The 19,642-nt window shown below is 40.3% G+C and overlaps 1 protein-coding gene across 1 annotated transcript; it reads left to right on the top strand.

Annotated features, from left to right (window-relative positions):
* The first annotated feature begins 15,935 nt into the window (after window positions 1-15,935).
* LOC132115369 (beta-microseminoprotein J1-like) lies at window positions 15,936-18,038 on the top strand. The gene is made up of 4 exons (XM_059523816.1): window positions 15,936-16,005; window positions 16,105-16,186; window positions 16,787-16,904; window positions 17,760-18,038. Exons 1-4 carry the CDS (start codon window positions 15,958-15,960, stop codon window positions 17,896-17,898), a joined length of 387 nt encoding a protein of 128 aa, XP_059379799.1. The 5' UTR covers window positions 15,936-15,957; the 3' UTR covers window positions 17,899-18,038.
* Window positions 18,039-19,642: the final 1,604 nt, after the last annotated feature.

The raw sequence follows: 19,642 nt of genomic DNA, 5'->3' as shown, positions 1-19,642 counted from the left end.
CAACCCAGCAGGTTTAACCCAAGCCCTGGTAAATTGAAACCAGAGGCGTCATGCCCATTCAAAGTGAGGGGGCATGTATATGGTATTAGAATCCCGCCAAATGTATTGCAACCACAGATCGAAAAATAATAAGCAAAGATAAAATATTTTAAAAAACGTGTAAAATAATAACTGTTACGACTCAGGCCTCTGTGGCTCTCTCCGACAGCCACCGGAGGGCACCTTCACCGGAATACTGACATTCTTATGGACTACATTACCCAGCAGCCCCGTACCTCAGACTAATCACCACCAGGTGTTCCTCATTCCACGCCCTATTTAAGCTGCAGCCAAACTCACACACAGTGCAAAGTCTTGTTTTGCCTGTCTGACAGTTCTGAGCGTTTATCCCTGCCTGCCTTTCCGTGTATTACCTTGAACTGTTCTGATCCTGACGATTCTCTGCCGCCTGCCTTACTGACCCTTTGCTCTGCCCACGACTTGTCTACTGTCTGCCGCCTGCTCCGATTCAAGCCTGGTAATCGACCCTGTCTTCGATTGTCTCTGATATCATTGACGCTGTTGTCTGAACCATGCCTGTTATCACTACGAGTTTTTAATAAACATTGTACATGGATCCGAATGTCCCTGACTACTTGTTACAATAACGCACAAAAAAAGAAAAACAAATGCAGTTATTTTTTAAATAACAAACAGCGCAGTCATGGATCAAAAAATAATAAGCGTAAATAAAAAATGTAAACGCATTTAAAATTATATTGCAGAAAACTTAAACATGAATTCAAAATTTTACAAATCTCAAACAAAATCAGGTTTCCTGCTCATATGTTATTTTTTTTTGTGTGCTTGTGGTCTTTTCCCCTTTGCTCGTTTCCACATACTGCGCTTGGGTTTTTTAAAAGTTGCTGTTAGAGTTTCATGTAAATTAGGGCAGGCTTCAGTGTCACCATTGGCCGCAAGTTCCAGATTGACAGCTGCTCCTCCAAGGGGGAGTTGACGTCACTCCAATGTGACTCATGGCAGTTGTGTGAAGTAGAGGGTGACAGTGACACGGGAGTGGATTTTCAAATCTCTCCCGTCCCACTCCCACGAAAAAACTGGGGGAAAATCCAGGAGCACTAGTAGCACTAGTGCTACTGTTGCTTCCTTCGTCACCTTCAAAATAAATAAATACACATTGTAGACTAGGCTATATATTGTAGGCTAGAAATGGAAAATCTAAATTTCTGGTCAAATTTGGTACAAAAAAATACTATATCCCCATATGTAAAATGTGAGCTAGTTTGTGCAAGTACTGTTGTATGTGCTATGTGTATGGAAAAACTATACTTTAAAAAAAATATATATATATTTTATCATATTATTAAGAATATTCTAACTACAAGCAACAGCACAAATAAAAGATACAAATAAAATAAATTGACTTTTGGGAGGTCTAACGTTAGATTTTAGGTACAGAAATTGAATAAAATGTAAAAAAAGCATTGCATTTTGGACTATAAATTAAAGATGATTCTTTATTAAAGTTACAAAAACTTTTCAATCAAGAGCAGTAAGTGATTTCTTTGTTGTTGCTGTTCGATTAATATAAAGACTGTTACTTTAACCCTTTCGAGTCGATTAACGCGGATACGCGTTTTGAGTCATTTTCTCCTGATAACCCCGAAAAGAACTTAAATTACACTTTCAGTTTTAATCGTACAGATAAGAGCAATACATCAATCGAATCTGTAAAGGGTCTACTTTTTTTTGGATTCAGACATAATAATAACAAAACTTTGTGCACTTATAAAATAAAGATAACAAACAAGCTGCGCTGTCTGCAGCCTTTGTCTGCGCTGATCTTCTTTTACAAACACGTCATTTAAATGAACTGTAACTCCGTGAATACTCAACGAAAATACATGAGAGAGATATCTATAGAAAGCTTGACATGTCTATTTTTAAACTAAACTAAACTGCCGCCGAAAACAGATATTCTGTGATAAAGTAATCCATATGAAAACAACGCGATGTCTGTTTTTCAAGTCTCCCTTCATTATATCTAATGTGAATTATATCTAATTTTTCTCAAAAACACAATCATGTACATACATGCATTTCACATATTATTATAGCCCAGTTTGTGCTGATTACAGTGAGATTAGACTTTACCCATTTAGATATTTATAAGAAACTGAAAAAAGCACAAATGTCAAGGCATGACAAAACTTCTCCAGGCCCCAAAAATACCCTTAGACTCCAGAGGGTTAAGAGAATACACTGATCCAGTGTTCCTATTCATATTGAACAAGAGTGAATAGTTTGTCCACTGTTTTTGTGCACTTTTTTTTTTCTCATTGCAGTTGTTGTAATGTCTGGGAACCCAGAATGCTCATCCGTCAATAGAAACAAATATAAGCTAATATTAGTTATTTATAGTAAACCATATTACAGATGCTTTGTCAGATTTAAGCTGAACAGCAGTCCCAGCACGGGTTCGCGAAGGGTTCGGTTTTTTTCAATGAATCGTCCCACCCCTGGTAAATATAATGTAAATGTATTTCTGACCAACCTGCTCCCTACTGGCAAAATGGCTGGGATTTTGCAGCAACTTGCTGCGTCTGTGGCCAGGACTTTTCTCCTTTTTATACGTTCCCTCTCTGCTCCTCCTTTATGTTTAAGCTCCATTTTTTGAACGATTTTCTAAGATAAAGACTGCCTCTGAATATAGCCAATTAGGCAGTGCTTTGCTAATGTTGGGCATGTGGTGGTGTGTCATTTTCACCCGCGATCGCCTGATTCTATATTCATAAGTCCGTCAATTAATTTGCAGTTGCATACCAGCGGCAGCCGGCAGGCCAGAATGACCATCAGGCCAGCGGGAACTGTCCTGGTGCTCCCGATGGCCAGTCCGCCTCTGGTTGGCGTGTTGCTATTTTGAGGCAACTGAAATAGACTGCACCTATGACCAAAGGGGCCCTTTTTTAAGGATCTTAGTGCATGGTCTAAAGCGCACAGCTCAATTAAACTTAGGGCGTGTCCAAATCCCGCTAGTTTAAAAATGGGACACATGGTCGGTGCACCCAGCGCATGGTCTAAAAGGATTGCCCCATTCTCTCAAAGAGTAATGGGTGTTTTTTGGGTGTAATGTACCATAAACCAATCCGCCTCATCTCTCATTCCCTTTAAAAGCCAGTTGTGCTAGTGCCATGGTGGATTTGTTATTTACATGGCAGAATTTGCAAGCAGAAAAACCTAACGCTTCTCTAGTGAGGGAACAGATTTGCTCATGTGCTTAATTCTGATGCATGCAAAACTATTAATTATGGCATGTTTTTTTTTATGTACACAATATTAATCTTTAACATTTTAACAAGCATGCCTATGGGCACACAAATGTGCATTAGGGCACAAATGCTATTTAACCTGTTAAGTGTCACTGGCCCAACAGTGGAGATTTATTAAATTTTTACTCTATAAAATATGTTAGCAATCACCCTAAGTTCCATATTATTTGAAAGCTTAAAATTTTTAAATTGAACATGGCATTACCATGGAAATGGTACTTTAATTTTTTTTTTTTTTATCTTATTTTACAATTAAAACTTTTAATAATCTGGACAAAATACATATCGTTGGAAAGGTCTGAGTCTCAATATTCCCTATTTGGTGGCGGAAAAATGTTTTTTTTTTTTTTATTCTATGGAATTTGGGTGTCACCAGGTGGATATTTATGGTGTCACACCACAAAATAAAATCTCACATGAATTTTTTTATATCAACATCAAATTTGGAAATAACTTATTAACACATAAGGCTTTAATTGTATAGCAATTTTAGTGTAAAACCTGTAATGAAAAATATTTATTTGATATAAAATATAATAAAAATTGTTCAGTTCTTTTTTTTTTACTGTAAATTAAGCGCAACTTCTATAACTTTTGGATACTTTCTTATTTTGAAATGTTTCCACTTCTACAGTAAAATTATAAAAACGTTCATTAATTATAACAACTTAAGTTTTGATCTTACTGTAGTTTTGCACTTTCACGTCTATGTTCAAAAATGGGGGTTGACAGTTAAATGTGGCACAGGACGTGAAAATGACAACTACATCTGGCAGAAACTAGCAAAAAAACACTTGCGTCGCTCCTGGCATCGCACTGAGTCTGGTGTAAATAGCTGCTGTCACGAGTTGACAAGGCTATTCCAGGCTTTTTTTCACAAGATGGAACTGTACCTTCCTTATGGAAAGAAAGTGTGATATGATTCCAGTACAAAAGGGGCCTTCACATCTGTGTTATGTAAAACTATGGAAAGGATTCTTGTCAAACATCTAATTTCATCCGAGTATTGATCTTCTGCAGTTTGCATATAGATGAAATAGGGGCATTGATGATGCTGTGTTAACTATGATGAACTGTGTAACTTATTATTAACAATTTTCAAATGCATATGCCAGAATTTTATTTTTAGATTTTACATAATCATTTAACACAATCAGGGTTGATCTTTTTAGAATCGTTAATATCCAATGGTGTCAACCTGGTTTTGTGGATTAAAGACTTTTTGTAGTCCCGTATACTCCGTATACCCTGTACGTATAGGGTATGGTATAATGGTGAGCTGTCAGATGAATGCACTGTTAATGGTCACCATGATTTTGCCAAGTAATACATGTTCCTGGATCAATATCTTGTCAGGGTGCGGGCTAGACAGAGGACACAGATGCAGAGGACTCAGATGCAGAGTAGGGAAAAGGAAAATATTTTATTCTCGCCACAAAACACAAAATAACATAAACAATAATTAAATGCTCAGGTGTACACAGAGATTTCCGAGCTGGCCGGCACACTGCGGACCACTTGTGCTGCCGGATCTCCGAACTACGGATCCTTAAACAGGAAAACAGAGGGTGAGACTGGAGCTTGGACACCACACAAAACACGGGCAAAGACAAAACAATCTACTCACGATGACAGACAGAAAGGCAGACACATAAAAGGTAGTGGGGGAACGAGCGACAGGTGGGAAAGAATCCGCTCATGATCTGCTCACCCCCGCCACGATCAGCGCTGATTGCCCAGACCATGAGCTACCGAACAGACAAGACAACACAGACCGCAGGGGAAGCTGAGACTGCACCCTGCACCGTGACAGTACCCCCCACCTCAGGGATGCCTCCTGTCATCTCTGAAGGACTCACCATGATGCTGATGAAATTGATCAATGAGAGCGCGATTCAGAATATCGCAAGCCGGAATCCAGCATCTCTTCTCTGGACCATAACTCCCCAGTCTACCAGATATTGGTGACCTCTACCCCTATGCCTCACATCAATGAGCCGGCATACAGTACAGTACGGAGGGGCAGAGGTCAGGGGCTGAAGGGGGGAGCAAAAGGCGGGTTTGATTTTTTGATCAATTTGAGCCGCGCCGACACCGGACTAAGCACCTTGGCAATAGTCAAGTCAAGTCACCTTTATTTATATAGCGCTTTAAACAAAATACATTGCGTCAAAGCAACTCAACAACATTCATTAGGAAAACAGTGTGTCAATAATGCAAAATGATAGTTAAAGGCAGTTCATCATTGAATTCAGTGATGTCATCTCTGTTCAGGTAATAGTGTCTGTGCATTAATTTGCAATCAAGTCAATGATATCGCTGTAGATGAAGTGACCCCAACTAAGCAAGCTCCATCTGTGACAGAATGGAGAAAAAAACCTTGAGAGAAACCAGGCTCAGTTGGGGGGCCAGTTCTCCTCTGACCAGATGAAACCAGTAGTTCAATTCCAGGCTGCAGCAAAGTCAGATTGTGGAGAAGAATCATTTGTTTCCTGTTTCCAATAATAAACGGTCCAACAAATTTGGGTCCCATTTTACACGAGGGCAGTCTAGAGTTAATGTCCTTAGTAGACAACCAGACTCTCTGACCACACACATAAAGTGCGGGCTTTCTTCTCAGGCATCTCTGAATTAACATATGCGTGGAACAACGGCATCGAATTCTTGAGAGAGGAATAAAGGTGGCTGGTAGCTTAAACAGAACTGGAAGGGAGACAAACCCATAGATGAGACCGGAAGGGAGTTATGCACATACTCTACCATGGACAACCTGGAAGTCCAAGATGACGGTTCAGCAGACGCCACACAGCGCAGAACACTCTCCAAATCCTGGTTGGCATGTTCGGCCTGACAATTAGTCTGCGGGTGATATCCAGAGGATAGGCTTGCAGTCGCTCCCAGCTGTCAACAGAACTCTGTCCAAAACCTAGACACAAACTGGGGACCCCTGTCAGAAACCACGTTACCCGGGAGGCCATGAATACGGAAAATGTGATTTAAGACAATAGTCGCTGTCTCCCTCGCTGAAGCCTATTTGGGGAGGGGAATAATATGGACCGCCTTTGAGAACCTGTCCACCACAGTGTGAACTACCTTCTTGCCACTAGATGGAGGCAAGCCAGTAATGAAGTCCATCGCTATGTGTGATCAGGGCCGCGAAGGGACCGACAACGGCTGGAGTAGCCCTTCTGGGGGTTGATTGGATCCCTTACCAGCATCACAAATCAGCCAAGCCGACACAAACCGTCGAGCATCCCGCGCAATGGATGGCCACCAAAACCACTGCTAGATTAACCTACAAGTATGAGTTGCTCCAGGGTGGCAAGCTAGACTAGAAGAGTGGTCCCACTGTTTTACGCTAGTTCAGACTGACTCGGGCACGAAGAGCAGAACCTCTAGACATCCAGTGGGAACAGAAGCGTCGCGTAGTGCCATGCAGACCTGGGACTCCACCCCTAAGGCGTCCACAGCCACAACCCATCCCAACTTTGGGATGCAGAATGGCCACGGGGAGGGTGGGACAAGCCTCAGCCTCAAAAACCCGCGACAACGCGTCAGGTTTACCATTCTTAGAGCCGGGGCGATAAGAAATCGTAAACCTGAAACGTCCAAAAAATAATGCCCAGTGAGTCTGCCTAGAATTTATTCTATTGGCGGTGCGAATGTACTCTAGATTCTTATGATCAGTCCATACGATAAACGGAAATACCGCTCCCTCTAACCAGTGATGCCTGCCCTCCAGCGCCAGATAGTAACTCCCTATTCCCGATGTCATAGTTCCATTTCGCGGGGGTTAAACGATAAGAAAAGAAAGCGCAGGGATGTATTCTCTCATCCGAAGATGTTCTTTAAGACAAGACTGCCCCAACCACCACCTCAGACTCATCCACCTCAACAATGAACTGACGAGATGGATCAGGGGGCGTTAAAATGGGGGCCAAAATAAATCGACTCTTAAGGCTCTCAAAATCACAGATTATGCCTGCGACGACCAACAGAATTGTTTCTTTGTGGAGGTGAGATCAGTCAGAGGAAGGGCGATCTGGCTAAAGTTCTGAATGAACCGCCTGTAAAAATTGGCAAACCTAGAAAGCGCTGGACCACTCAATGACTATCTGGGGTGGGTCAATCAGCAACTGCCTTTACCTTGGTGAGATCCATACGGATACCCTCAGGCGAGAGAATAAAACCCAGAAACGGAACCGACTGTCCGTGAAACTTACACTTCTCCAACTTGACGAATAAACGATTCTCCAGCAGCCACTGGAGCACTTGCCTGATGTGCTGACATGATCACACTCGTTCTGGGAGAAGATCAGGATGTCGTTGATGTGAACAAAAACAAACCGATCGACCATGTCTCAGAGCACGTCGTTGACGAGTGCCTGAAATACCGCCGGGGAGCTGGAAAGCCCAAACGGCATAACTTAATATTTAAAATGCCCCGTATGGGTGGTAAAGGCGGTCTTCCATTAATCCCCCTCCCTAATCAGAACCAAGTGATAAGCACTGCAGAGGTCCAACCTCGTAAAAATCCATGCCCTCTGCTCCAGAGTTAATTAATGCAGAAACCTGGACAACAGCTCCACCAAACTGTACTGAAGCTTGAAACTCTGAACGGCCACCAGGTGGCAGTCGAGTTGTAGTGACATTCACCATGCACTCTCCCTTGTGTGAAAAGAGTGGCCCAGCCACAGGGCATGTCGATCTGCATAGGCTCCTCCTCTGAGAGGATGCGCCATTGAGACATCTTGTCACATACTGCTCCACACGCGACCCTGGTGACGTGTTCATGGGGAATCCCCTCTCTTCATTGCAGAGAACAGTAATACAAGTAATCCGGTAGTCAACCCATATGGCGAGGTCGATAAGCTCATCCAAGCCAGAAGGCAGCTCCAGAGAATAGATCTCGTCCCTCACATGCTCAGCCAGGTCACAGGGGAAGTGATTACAGAGAGCATTCTCATTCCATCCAGGACACAGTGAGCATGCTGAATTCAATGGAGTAACCGAACACTGACTGCTCTCCCAATGCTAGTGCTGCTTTAATACCATGTGCCGAGCGATTAAACACCTTACTCAACTCCTTTGAGAATGCCTCAATTGAAAAACAACAGCCATGCTTGCTGTCCCACTTGGACGTTCTCCACTCTCTCGCTTGACCTACTAAGAGAGTTATGACGAATGCTACCCTGGATTGCTCCGTGGGGAAACAGGAAGGCTGGAGAGTGAAAATCAGCAAGCGCTGGGACAGAAATGACCGTCATGAGTTGGGCTCACCCGAGTATGGAGCGGGCGGATAAAGCCGCGGTTCCGCGTGGCAAGAAATTTGATGGTGAGTAGATTCTGTCAGGTTGAGGGCTAGACTGAGGACTCAGATGCAGAGTAGAGAAAAGGACTATATTTTGTTCTCGCCTCAAAACACAAAATAACATAAACAATAATTAAATGCTCAGGTGCACACAGAGATCTCCGAGCTGGCCGGCACACTGCGGACCACTCGCACTGCCAGATCTCTGAACTACGGATCCTTAAAAAGGAAAACAGAAGGTGAGACTGAAGCTTGGACACCACACAAAACATGGGGAAAGCAAAACAATCTACTCACGATGACAGATAGAAAGGCAGAGACATATAAGGGAGTGGGGGAATGAGCGACAGGTGGGGAAGAATCAGCTCATGATCTGCGCATCCCCACCACGATCAGATGATCATTGCCCAGACCACGAACTTCTGAGTAGACAGGACAACACAGACCGCAGGGGAGGCCAAGAAGACAACCTGCACCGTGACACATCTTTTGATGATCCTGGATCAACATTATAGTCCAAAAATAAAGATTTAACCCAATCTCTACTGCTTAACCTAACCCTACCCATAATTTATTCCTAAAATCAGTGGGAAATGATAGTGTTACATGTATGTGTTTTGAGTTTCGGTTGTGACCTAGTTTTCCCCTGACTGTTTAATTAGTCATTCTAATTGATAAATCATTCAATAAGGACCACTTCTGTCAAGTATATTTATGACAATTATATCACATACAGTTAGTGTTGGCGGTATGGTTATTTTGTGGGCAAAACTCCACATGCCAGTACATGCAGCCATGCTTGGACAGAGCATGGAGAGCAGCAGGATAGACCCCTCTGGGGTACAGAACAGAACCATTATATGCATACATAATTACAATTCACAACTTCATGAGTTGTAAATGAAATGTGATAGAGACTGCTTCCAATGAAGTGACCATAAAGAAAGAACAAAGTTAGATCGGATTACAGGTTCAGTTGGTGGAATTGGGGTTGAAGGAGGGAGTTAATTGCAAGCATCGATGTGATGGAAGAAGAATGGTAATTTAAATAGACCAAATGTGACGTCAGGAACAGCTGACTGTCAGCTGATGCAATCGTGACTAATGTGGCCTGCCTGAACTAACGCAATGCTGAATTTCAATCAGGACCACTTCCGTCAAGTATTTACATTTACATTTACATTTACATTTAATCATTTAGCAGACGCTTTTATCCAAAGCAACTTACAAATGAGAACAATAGAAGCAGTCAGGTCAACAAGAGAACAACAACAGTATACAAGAGCCATGACAAGTCTCAGTTAGTCTAATATAAAATGCATAGGCAGGTTTTTATAAAATGAAAAGACAAGAAAGGGAAAAGTGCTAGTCTTAGTTGGTTAAGTGCAGGCGAAAAAGATGAGTCTTTAGATGTTTCTTTAAAATGAGTAAAGACTCAGATGTACGAATTGAGATTGGGAGGTCATTCCACCAGCTGGGCACAGTCCAGGAAAAGGTCCGTGAGAGTGATTTTGAACTTCTTTGGGATGGTACCACAAGGCGTCGTTCACTTGCAGAGCGCAAACTTCTGGAGGGCACATAAGATTTAACCAATGAGTTTAGGTAAGTTGGTGCCATGCCAGTGGTCATCTTGTAGGCTAGCATCAGTACCTTGAATTTGATGCGAGCAGCTACTGGTAGCCAGTGTAACCTGATGAGGAGAGGAGTAACGTGAGCTTTTTTTGGCTCATTGAAGACAACCCTCGCTGCTGCATTCTGGATCAATTGCAGAGGCTTGACAGTACATGCAGGAAGGCCCGCCAGGAGAGCATTACAATAGTCCAGTCTGGAGAGAACAAGAGCTTGGACAAGAAGTTGGGTTGCTTGCTCTGACAGGAAGGGTCTAATCTTCCTAATGTTGTATAAGGCAAACCTGCAGGACCGGGTAGTTGTAGCAATGTGGTCTGTGAAGCTTAACTGATGATCCATCACAACTCCTAGGTTTCTAGCTGTCCTCGAAGGAGTAATGGTTGATGAGCCCAGCTGTATAGAGAAGTTGTGATGAAGCAATGGGTTAGCTGGAATCACCAGGAGTTCTGTCTTCGTAAGGTTAAGCTGAAGGTGATGGTCATTCATCCAGCTAGAGATGTCACTCAGACAGGCTGAAATGCGAGCAGCTATCGTCGGGTCATCTGGTTGGAATGAGAAGTAGAGTTGGGTGTCATCAGCGTAGCAGTGATAAGAAAAGCCATGCTTCTGAATGACAGATCCTAATGATGTCATGTAGATGGAGAAGAGAAGTGGTCCAAGTACTGAGCCTTGAGGAACCCCAGTAGCAAGGTGGTGTGACTTTGAAACATCACCCCTCCAAGACAAACTAAAGGATCTGTCAGAGAGGTAGGACTTAACCCACAGGAGTGCTGTTCCAGAAATGTCCATCTTTCTGAGGGTGGACAGGAGAATCTGGTGATTAACCGTGTCAAAAGCAGCAGAAAGGCCCAGTAAGATGAGTACCTAGGATTTTGAAGCTGCTCTTGCTAGTCGCAGGGCTTCAGTAACCGAGAGCAGAGCAGTCTCAGTTGAGTGGCCACTTTTGAAGCCAGATTGGTTGCTGTCCAGGAGGATGTTCTGTACAAGGAACATAGAAAACTGGTTGAACACAGCTCGCTCAAGTGTCTTTGCAATGAATGGAAGAAGGGATACCGGTCTGTAGTTTTCAAGAAGCGCTGGATTTAGAGATGGTTTCTTGAGCAGTGGGCTTACCCGAGCCTGCTTGAATGCTGAGGGAAATGTTCCAGAGTGAAGAGAGGAGTTGATAACGTGAGTGAGCGAAGGTATGACTGAAGAAGAGATCGCTTGAAGGAGGTGAGTGGGGATTGGATCAAGTGGACAAGTAATAGGATGATTGGACAGGAGAAGTTTGGAGACGTCCATCTCTGAGAGTGGGGAGAAGGAGGAGAAAGAGTGTGCGTCGGTCATTGTGAAGTTGTCCTCAGTCTGCGGTGTGGAGAATTGGTCATATCTTGGTCATAGATCTTGTCTTATTTGTGAAGAAAACTGCAAAGTCGTCCGCTGTAAGAGTCGATGGAGGAGGTGGTGGCGGCGGATTAAGAAGAGAAGAGAAAGTCTTGAAGAGTGTCCGAGCGTCACAACAGCTGTTAATTTTGTTGTGGTAGTAGGATGTTTTAGCCGTGAAGACATTTGCAGAGAAGGAAGAGAGGAGAGACTGATACACACTCAGGTCAGTAGAGTTTCTTGATTTCTGCCATTTCCTCTCTGCAGCCCTGAGTTTAGAGCGATGTTCACGGAGAACCTCGGACAGCCAGGGGGCAGATGGGGTGGTGCGTGCTGGTCTAGACAACAGTGGGCAAAAGTTGTCCAAGCAAGATGTTAAAGTGGAGCAAAGAGTGTCCGTAGCGCTGTTCGTGTCCAGAGCAGAGAACTGAGAGAGTGCAGGAAGCGAGGATGAAACCACAGAAGATGAGATGGCGAGATGGAGAGAGGGAGAGTAGGTTCCGTCGAAAGGTGACCTGCGTTGGAGTGTGAGGCACTTCAGGAGTAAGTGCTAGGTTAGCAGTAATGAGGAAGTGGTCTGAGGTGTGCAGTGGAGCAACTGAAGAGTTGTCCACAGAGCAACAGCATGTGTCGATGAGGTCCAGTTGGTTGCTTGATTTGTGAGTCGCTGTAGTAGACACTAGCTTGAGATCAAATGAGGTGAGCAGAGTTTTGAAGTCAGCAGCCTGGGGTTTATCTAGGTGGATGTTGAAGTCACCAAGCAGTACCAGAGGAGTACCATCTTCAGGAAAGTTTGATAGCAGCACATCCAACTCCTCCAAGAAGTTTCCCAATTGACCTGGGGGACGATAAATGACCACAAAGTGGATTTTAACAGGGTGGGTTACAGTAATGGCATGTGATTCAAATGAACCAGTCCCTGTAGGTGATAGCTGAAGATCAAATTTCCATTCTTTTGATATAAGGAGACCCGTACCTCCACCCCTCCCAGTGGTACGAGGAGTGTTGGAACAAGTGAAATTAGTGGAGAGGGCTGCAGGGGTGGCAGTATCTTCAGGTTTGATCCAAGTCTCTGTCAGTGCCATGAGTTTGAGGCCGGAATGTGTAGCAATAGAAGAAATGAAGTCTGCTTTGTTAACTGTAGACTGGCAGTTCCAGAGACCAACTGGAATAGAGAGCGTAGTAGTAGAGGTCAGAGGGACAGGCCGTAGGTTTGTCAGACAGGCCTTCCTGCGACGTACATAGCGTGCTCTCCGAGTGTTAGTAGTGATAGTAGAGATCTGAAAGCACATAGTGACTACAAGTGTAAGAGATATTTGAGAACAAGGTATACAAAAAGTAACGAAAGAGGAGAAAAGCAATACTCAAGTGCCCTGTCGGTGTCCTTGCTCGGTGGATTCGTGCAGGTAGAGTCAATTGTCTTTACACTCGTCCGTCTTCACACGAGGAGGGCTCACACGAGGGCTGCCGCGACCGCTGCCGCGGTGAAACTTAGCGCTTTTATATTTGCCTGATTACCTGTGTTTGAAGTCAGCTGGCCACGCCTCACTATTTAGCAGATCGAAACCAGGCAGTCCCGCGATAGGCAAACGCAAAACCAATTTCAGCACGTATTAACCAGGGTAAGACACACACAATTTAAACCAAAAACTTTCCTAGCAATGACGATCACACACTAGTCTGATGAGAAAACAAGACAAAACACTCACAAGCTGCTGTCCTTCTCTGTAGCTCGACTGTTTCTTCTAATTTATGACAATTATATTGCATACAGTTACCGGTGGCAGTATGGTTATGTTCTGGACAAAACTGCCCACTGCGGAGCGTTTCTCGTTCTCGAGTCAAGAACCGGTTGCATCGGTTTTCGGATCACCAGTATACTGAACCGAGAACCGTTTCTGTCGGATACATCCGATTCGAGAACCGAAGAGCTGATGGTACTGCGCATGCGTGATTCAGCGTGAAGCAGACTGACACAGAGCACGTCTGAACCAAACTGATTCTTTTGGTGATTGATTCTGAACTGATTCTGTGCTAATGTTATGATATCTGTCCACTGGAACGCTATCGCTTTTAATTTAAAATGGGTTATTTAAAACAATTACTTATCAAACAGAAGGAATTAGAAATAAAGACCTGCCTCTAATAAAAGCCTGTTACCTTCTGCAGTTCAGGTAAATAAAGGCCCCGGCTTTTATTTGAGGAATTATGGTATAATAAATAACAACTCTTTGACAGTGGCCTTCAGCTTCTCTGCACTTTTTGGTCTCGTTTTTCATTTTCTTCCTAACAATACCCCATAGATTCTCTAAGAGGTTCAGGTCTGGTGAGTTTGCTGGCCAGTCAAGCACACCAACACCATGGTCATTTAACCAACTTTTGGTGCTTTAGGCAGTGTGGGCAGGTGCCAAATCCTGCTGAAAATGAAATCAGAATCAAAAAAGTTTGGTTTTCAAAATACACAAATGGACCAACACCAGCAGATGACATTGCACCCCAAATCATCACAGACTGTGGAAACTTAACATTGGACTTCAAGCAACTTGGGCTATGAGCTTCTTCACCCTTCCTCCAGACTCTAGGACCTTGGTTTCCAAATGAAATACAAAACTTGCTCTCATCTGAAAAGAGGACTTTGGACCATTGGGCAACAGTCCATTCTTCTTCTCCTTAGTGCTTCAGGAGTGGCCTAACAAGAGGAATACGACAACTGTAGCTAAATCCCTTGACACGTCTGTGTCTGGTGGCTCTTGATGCCTTGACCCAAGCCTCAGTCCATTCCTTGTGAAGTTCACTCAAATTCTTAAATCTTTTTTGCTTGACAATCCTCATAAGGTTCTCTTGGTTGGTTGTGCATCTTTTTCTTCCACACCTTTTCCTCCCACTCAGTCTTCTGTTAACATGCTTGGATACAGCACTCTGTGAACAGCTTCTTTGGTAATGAATGTTTGTGGCTTACCCTCATTGTGAAGGGTGTCAATGATTGTCTTCTGGACAACTGTCAGATCTGCAGTCTTCCCCATGATTGTGTAGCCTAGTGAACCAAACTGAGAGACCATTTTGAAGGCTCAGGAATTGAGTTGAGTTTATTAGCTGATTGCCATGTCACCATATTCTTATTTGTTGAGATGGTGGGTTTTTGACCAAAGACTTAAACTACTTCAGTCAGTGTGCATTGAATTTATTTAATACACATCTTACAGTTTGAGTTGAATTACTGAAATCAATTAACTTTAACAGAATATTCCAATTTATTGAGATGCACCTGTATTTATGTTTTACAACAAATAGAGAATTGATAAGCCTTTTATTAAGAGCTCTATCTAGTGGCTAAACCATGGAATTTCAGATGTATTTCTTTCTTGCACCAGATGACACTGATCTGTCTTCAAAAATGAGATTTTAAAGACATTGTCTCTATTTTAGCATGAAATACTGTCATAAAATATATATATATATATATATATATATATATATATATATATATATATATATATTAGAAATAAAATAGTATTATCTTCAGTGTGTAGAAAAATCATTGCATAAATATTAAATAGTATCATTCTATTATGTCAAAATACAACATTATATATATAAGTTTGGACACACCTTCTCATTCAAAGAGTTTTCTTTATTTTCATGACTATGAAAATTGTAGATTCACACTGAAGGCATCAAGGGCTATTTGACCAAGAAGGAGAGTGATGGGGTGCTGCGCCAGATGACCTGGCCTCCACAGTCACCGGAACTGATCCCAATCCAGATGGTTTAGGGGTGAGCTGGACATTTACTTTCGTTAAACATTTACTGTTGTGTACTGTGTTTTTTTTGTTTTGTTTCTTTAATAAGTTCTTAGTTGTATTTTTACAGGCATTTTTGGCTCTGGTTTTGGTATATATATATATATATATATATATATATATATATATATATATATATATATATATATATATATATATATATATATATATATAACATAATATTATTATTATTATCGAACAAAAATATATCACATTGATTTCATTAAAAACAATAATAATTCGGACACGTCCTAAATGCACTTGTGCTGTGTGCGCTCTAGACCATGCATTAAGATAATTAAAATATGGCCCACAGTCTATAGCTTATCCAAAAACTTCCTATGGGATACCCATCTCACTTGAATTAAAGACATGAAAAGTATTTTTCTGCATAAAAGTGCCATTGAGTAGTTAAAGTTGGTAAACAAACAAGTTGATGATCAGTGCAGACGTGTGATGAAATGATTGGCCAGAAAGATGCTCCTCCCCACTTCTGTTTTCTTTAAAAAGACCTATAGTCCCAATGACTGCATTTCATCAGACCAGCATCTCTGCTAAACTTGCAAAAATGGTAAGTTTCACTGATCAATATAGAACTTACATGTAAACATTTACTGTTGTGTACTGTTTTTTTTTTTTCTTTAATAATTTCTTAGTTGTATTTTTACAGGCATTTTTGGCTCTGGTTTTGGTATTTTGTGCCTGTGTCTCTTTAAGTGATTCCGCCTGCTCCTTGACACTTCTAGACCAAGGTAAATAAAACACAAACACATACAACAATATTTTTCATTATTTCTATAAAATTCAACACAAAGTAAAAATTCACTCTTTTTTAAATTTATATTGCACATTTCATCAGTGAATGATGAGTTAATCATTGCTTAGTTGCTTTTCATCAGAGCAATTTTATTTTATTTTTATTATTATTATTATTATTTTGGTTTAAAAAAAAAACACTGCCTATTTCTGTTTTACCTTTCATTTCAAAGGTATTGCAGAAAATTGTGCTGGATCAACTTCAAGTAATTGTATCTATGAGATTTTTCAATCTGGTTTCAAGTCTGCTCACAGGACTGAGTCTGTCCTCTTGAGAGTGTGAAATGATATCTATCTACTCATCCCAGATATTTTGTGGTTCTTATTCTTTTAGATTTATCCACTGCATTTGATACTATTGACCACACCACCCCTATCTCTACATAACCTAGCTACCCAAAATCAGAAAATATTCAATTTTAACGAGACACACATCCACTCATCATACTACATATTTAAAAGGTGGTGTATGTACAATATTTGGTAAATAAATACTGCATTTCTTAACAACTTTTAATTTCATTGAATTTAAATAGGTGCAGAATATTGTGTCGATGGCTATGATAACTCCAAGCATCCAATCGGAAGTACTTGGACAAACAAAAGATGCATCGGATGTACCTGCTCCCCTGAGGAAATGAAGTGCTGTGACGTGTAAGACACTTAACATCCTAGCTGCTGTTGAAACTTTAAAAAACCAAATACATTGTTCTTTAATCATTATATTAATGTAATCTTGTCCTTCAGTTTAAAAAAATAAATAAACAAAAAAGCTATTGGAGTTAACACAGATAATACAGTATTGCAGTTAATACAATATTACTGAAATAAAATTGTGCTTAACATTTAACTGTAGTGTTAAGAACACTTTCATAACAAACTCAAGTAACATTCTAAAGCATGTACTTTATTATAATTTTAACTTTAGTGTTATTCAATATTACTATTACTTATAACTTCATCATTACAAATCTGTAATTACAAATGTATTACGCTTCAATAGAAATTAAATGAAAGTATGTTTTAGTTTACAATAAATGCTTGCCATTACATGTAGCACACTATAAGGATATTAAGACAATACAAGCAATTAAATTATATATGAAATGTACTTAAGTCCTATTTAAGTGGGTGAAAAACACACCTAAGTTCAACTCATTGCATTAAATATAAAGTTAACCTATTAGACAATTGAAAATGATGTTTAATCATCCAAAAACTTTACATTAACTTCACACTTAATTATATTCTTTTAAAGTATATTATTTCTGTATTAAGGACACCTTTTAAATTTACGTTAAAGTTAACTTTTTCACAAGGGTTGTTCATTGTTAGTTCCATTAACTATGCTGGCCTTTTTTATGTGCTGTATTTTAACACATTTTTCTTCAGCATTCATGTTTATAAGCTGAAGGATGAGTAGAACTTTATTTCTGTGATTATGAACAGCATGTTGTGGGTTTTATGTTTCAAGACATTTCCTCTGAAGTGATGTGTTTTATGTTATAGGGTGGGCCGAGCGATTAACCTATCTCAAGGCTGCATTGCGAAATATGATTACAACAACAAATGCACATTTGAAGTGTTTAATCCAACAAACCCCAACATGATATGTTCTTATGATGTTGTTGGAAAGGAATTCCAATGATCAAGTAATGTGTCTATTTTGGATTAAAATAAATGTCAGCTGTTTTTGGATCCAACTTGGACTTCACTGTAAAGAACACATTGTACCCATTTTCCTCAATAAAAATGAAATCTTTGCATAAGCTTTTTGAGTATTTTGAACTGATTTTATTTTTGTTTGATCTATTAGACTTTACATGTTTTAAACTCGCACTCTTAATTAATGGCAACAATTTTTTTTTTTTAATTTACAAACTATTGTTTTAAAATGATCAAACATAAACCTTGTTGTTTTTAAAGTTATATTTATATTTATTTTTCTTATAAGCTTCATATTTTTACATTTTCTTTAAATGTTTTAATTTAAATGTAATCAATCTGTATTTACATTTTAGTGTAATGAAACAGTAAAGAGACGTCTCAAAACAAAACATTTATTCACTTTACAATGTTACAACAGCTCAACAATGCAAAATACAGAGTATCATTAATTCCATTTTAACACCAATTCTCACTTTTTTAAAAACTATTTAAACTATTTTAGTTGCTCATTTAAGCTAATGTTAAACTAATGTTAGAGGGAAAACTCTTAGCCAGTACTGAATGTGTTCCCTAATTCTAAAGTGTTACCACACATCCTTTTCAGATGAATTTATTCACCTTTACATAAAGCTGTTTAAAGTCTTCGTTAAAAAAAAAAAAAAAAAAGTGGGCCCTACATGGTTTATGCTGGGTCTAAATGGGTACCAAGTGGGCATGGTCCCAAAATGGGCATCTTATCTGGGGCCCTATTTGGGTCATAAATTGGAAATGAGTGCATGGGTTCTAAATGGATAACACAAATGGGGCCCATGTTGGTTTAATAAAAGGGTTAGACATGGACAAATACAATTAATCCCATATAGACTGCCTACACTGGCCAAAAGGTAGTACCAATGGTGAGCTTGATTTCAGCAAGTACATCATGTTCCTGGATCAGCATCCTTGTGGATTCTGGAACAATATTTCAATCCTATCAGAATTGAGATAAAACTTTTCAGGAAATATATGTTTTAGGCATGCAAACAATGTTAGGTGCTTCTACTCCCTTGTTAATCAGCTATATATTCCACTGATTTTAGAATAAATTATGGGTAGGGTTAGGTTTAGAGGTAGTGATTGGGTTAAGTCAATATTTTTGGACAACAATGTTGATCCAGGATCATCAACATATGTTGATCCAGGAACATGTCTTACTTGGCAAAATCACAGCAGCCTAATACCCAACCTCTATATGGGTTTTGAATGGGGAAACACAAATGTGGGTAAAATCATATGGGTAAAACATTGGCAAACACAATCAGTCCCATAAAAGCTGACTACATTTGCTCAAGGTAGTACCCACATAGGTAATATTTGTATGGGTTCTGAATAGGCCCTTTTGGCCAAAATATGTGTCAGACATGGGCAAACACAAACATTGCCTTAAAGTCTGGCTACATGGACTCAAGGTAATACCTACATGGGTAATCTGTGTGTGGGTTATGAATGGGTAAATACAAATGTGGTAGTGATGGGTCATTCATGAATGATCTGTTCATTGCATCTGTCACATGACAAATGTATTAAAGACTCTGAAGGTCAAGTAATTATTTATGGTCCCTATAAATTATCTTTGGCTGCATTATTATCATTTCCTAATTTGAAATATCGGGGAATTTGGCTGGCTAAAGTATAATATTTAATGCCACTTAAATGATTAAAAAAAACTTGAATAAAGATTTGTT

Source organism: Carassius carassius, chromosome 34, assembly GCF_963082965.1.
Source record: "Carassius carassius chromosome 34, fCarCar2.1, whole genome shotgun sequence".
Taxonomy (NCBI): Eukaryota; Metazoa; Chordata; class Actinopteri; order Cypriniformes; family Cyprinidae; genus Carassius; species Carassius carassius.
This window is presented reverse-complemented; position numbering and strand designations above follow the sequence as displayed.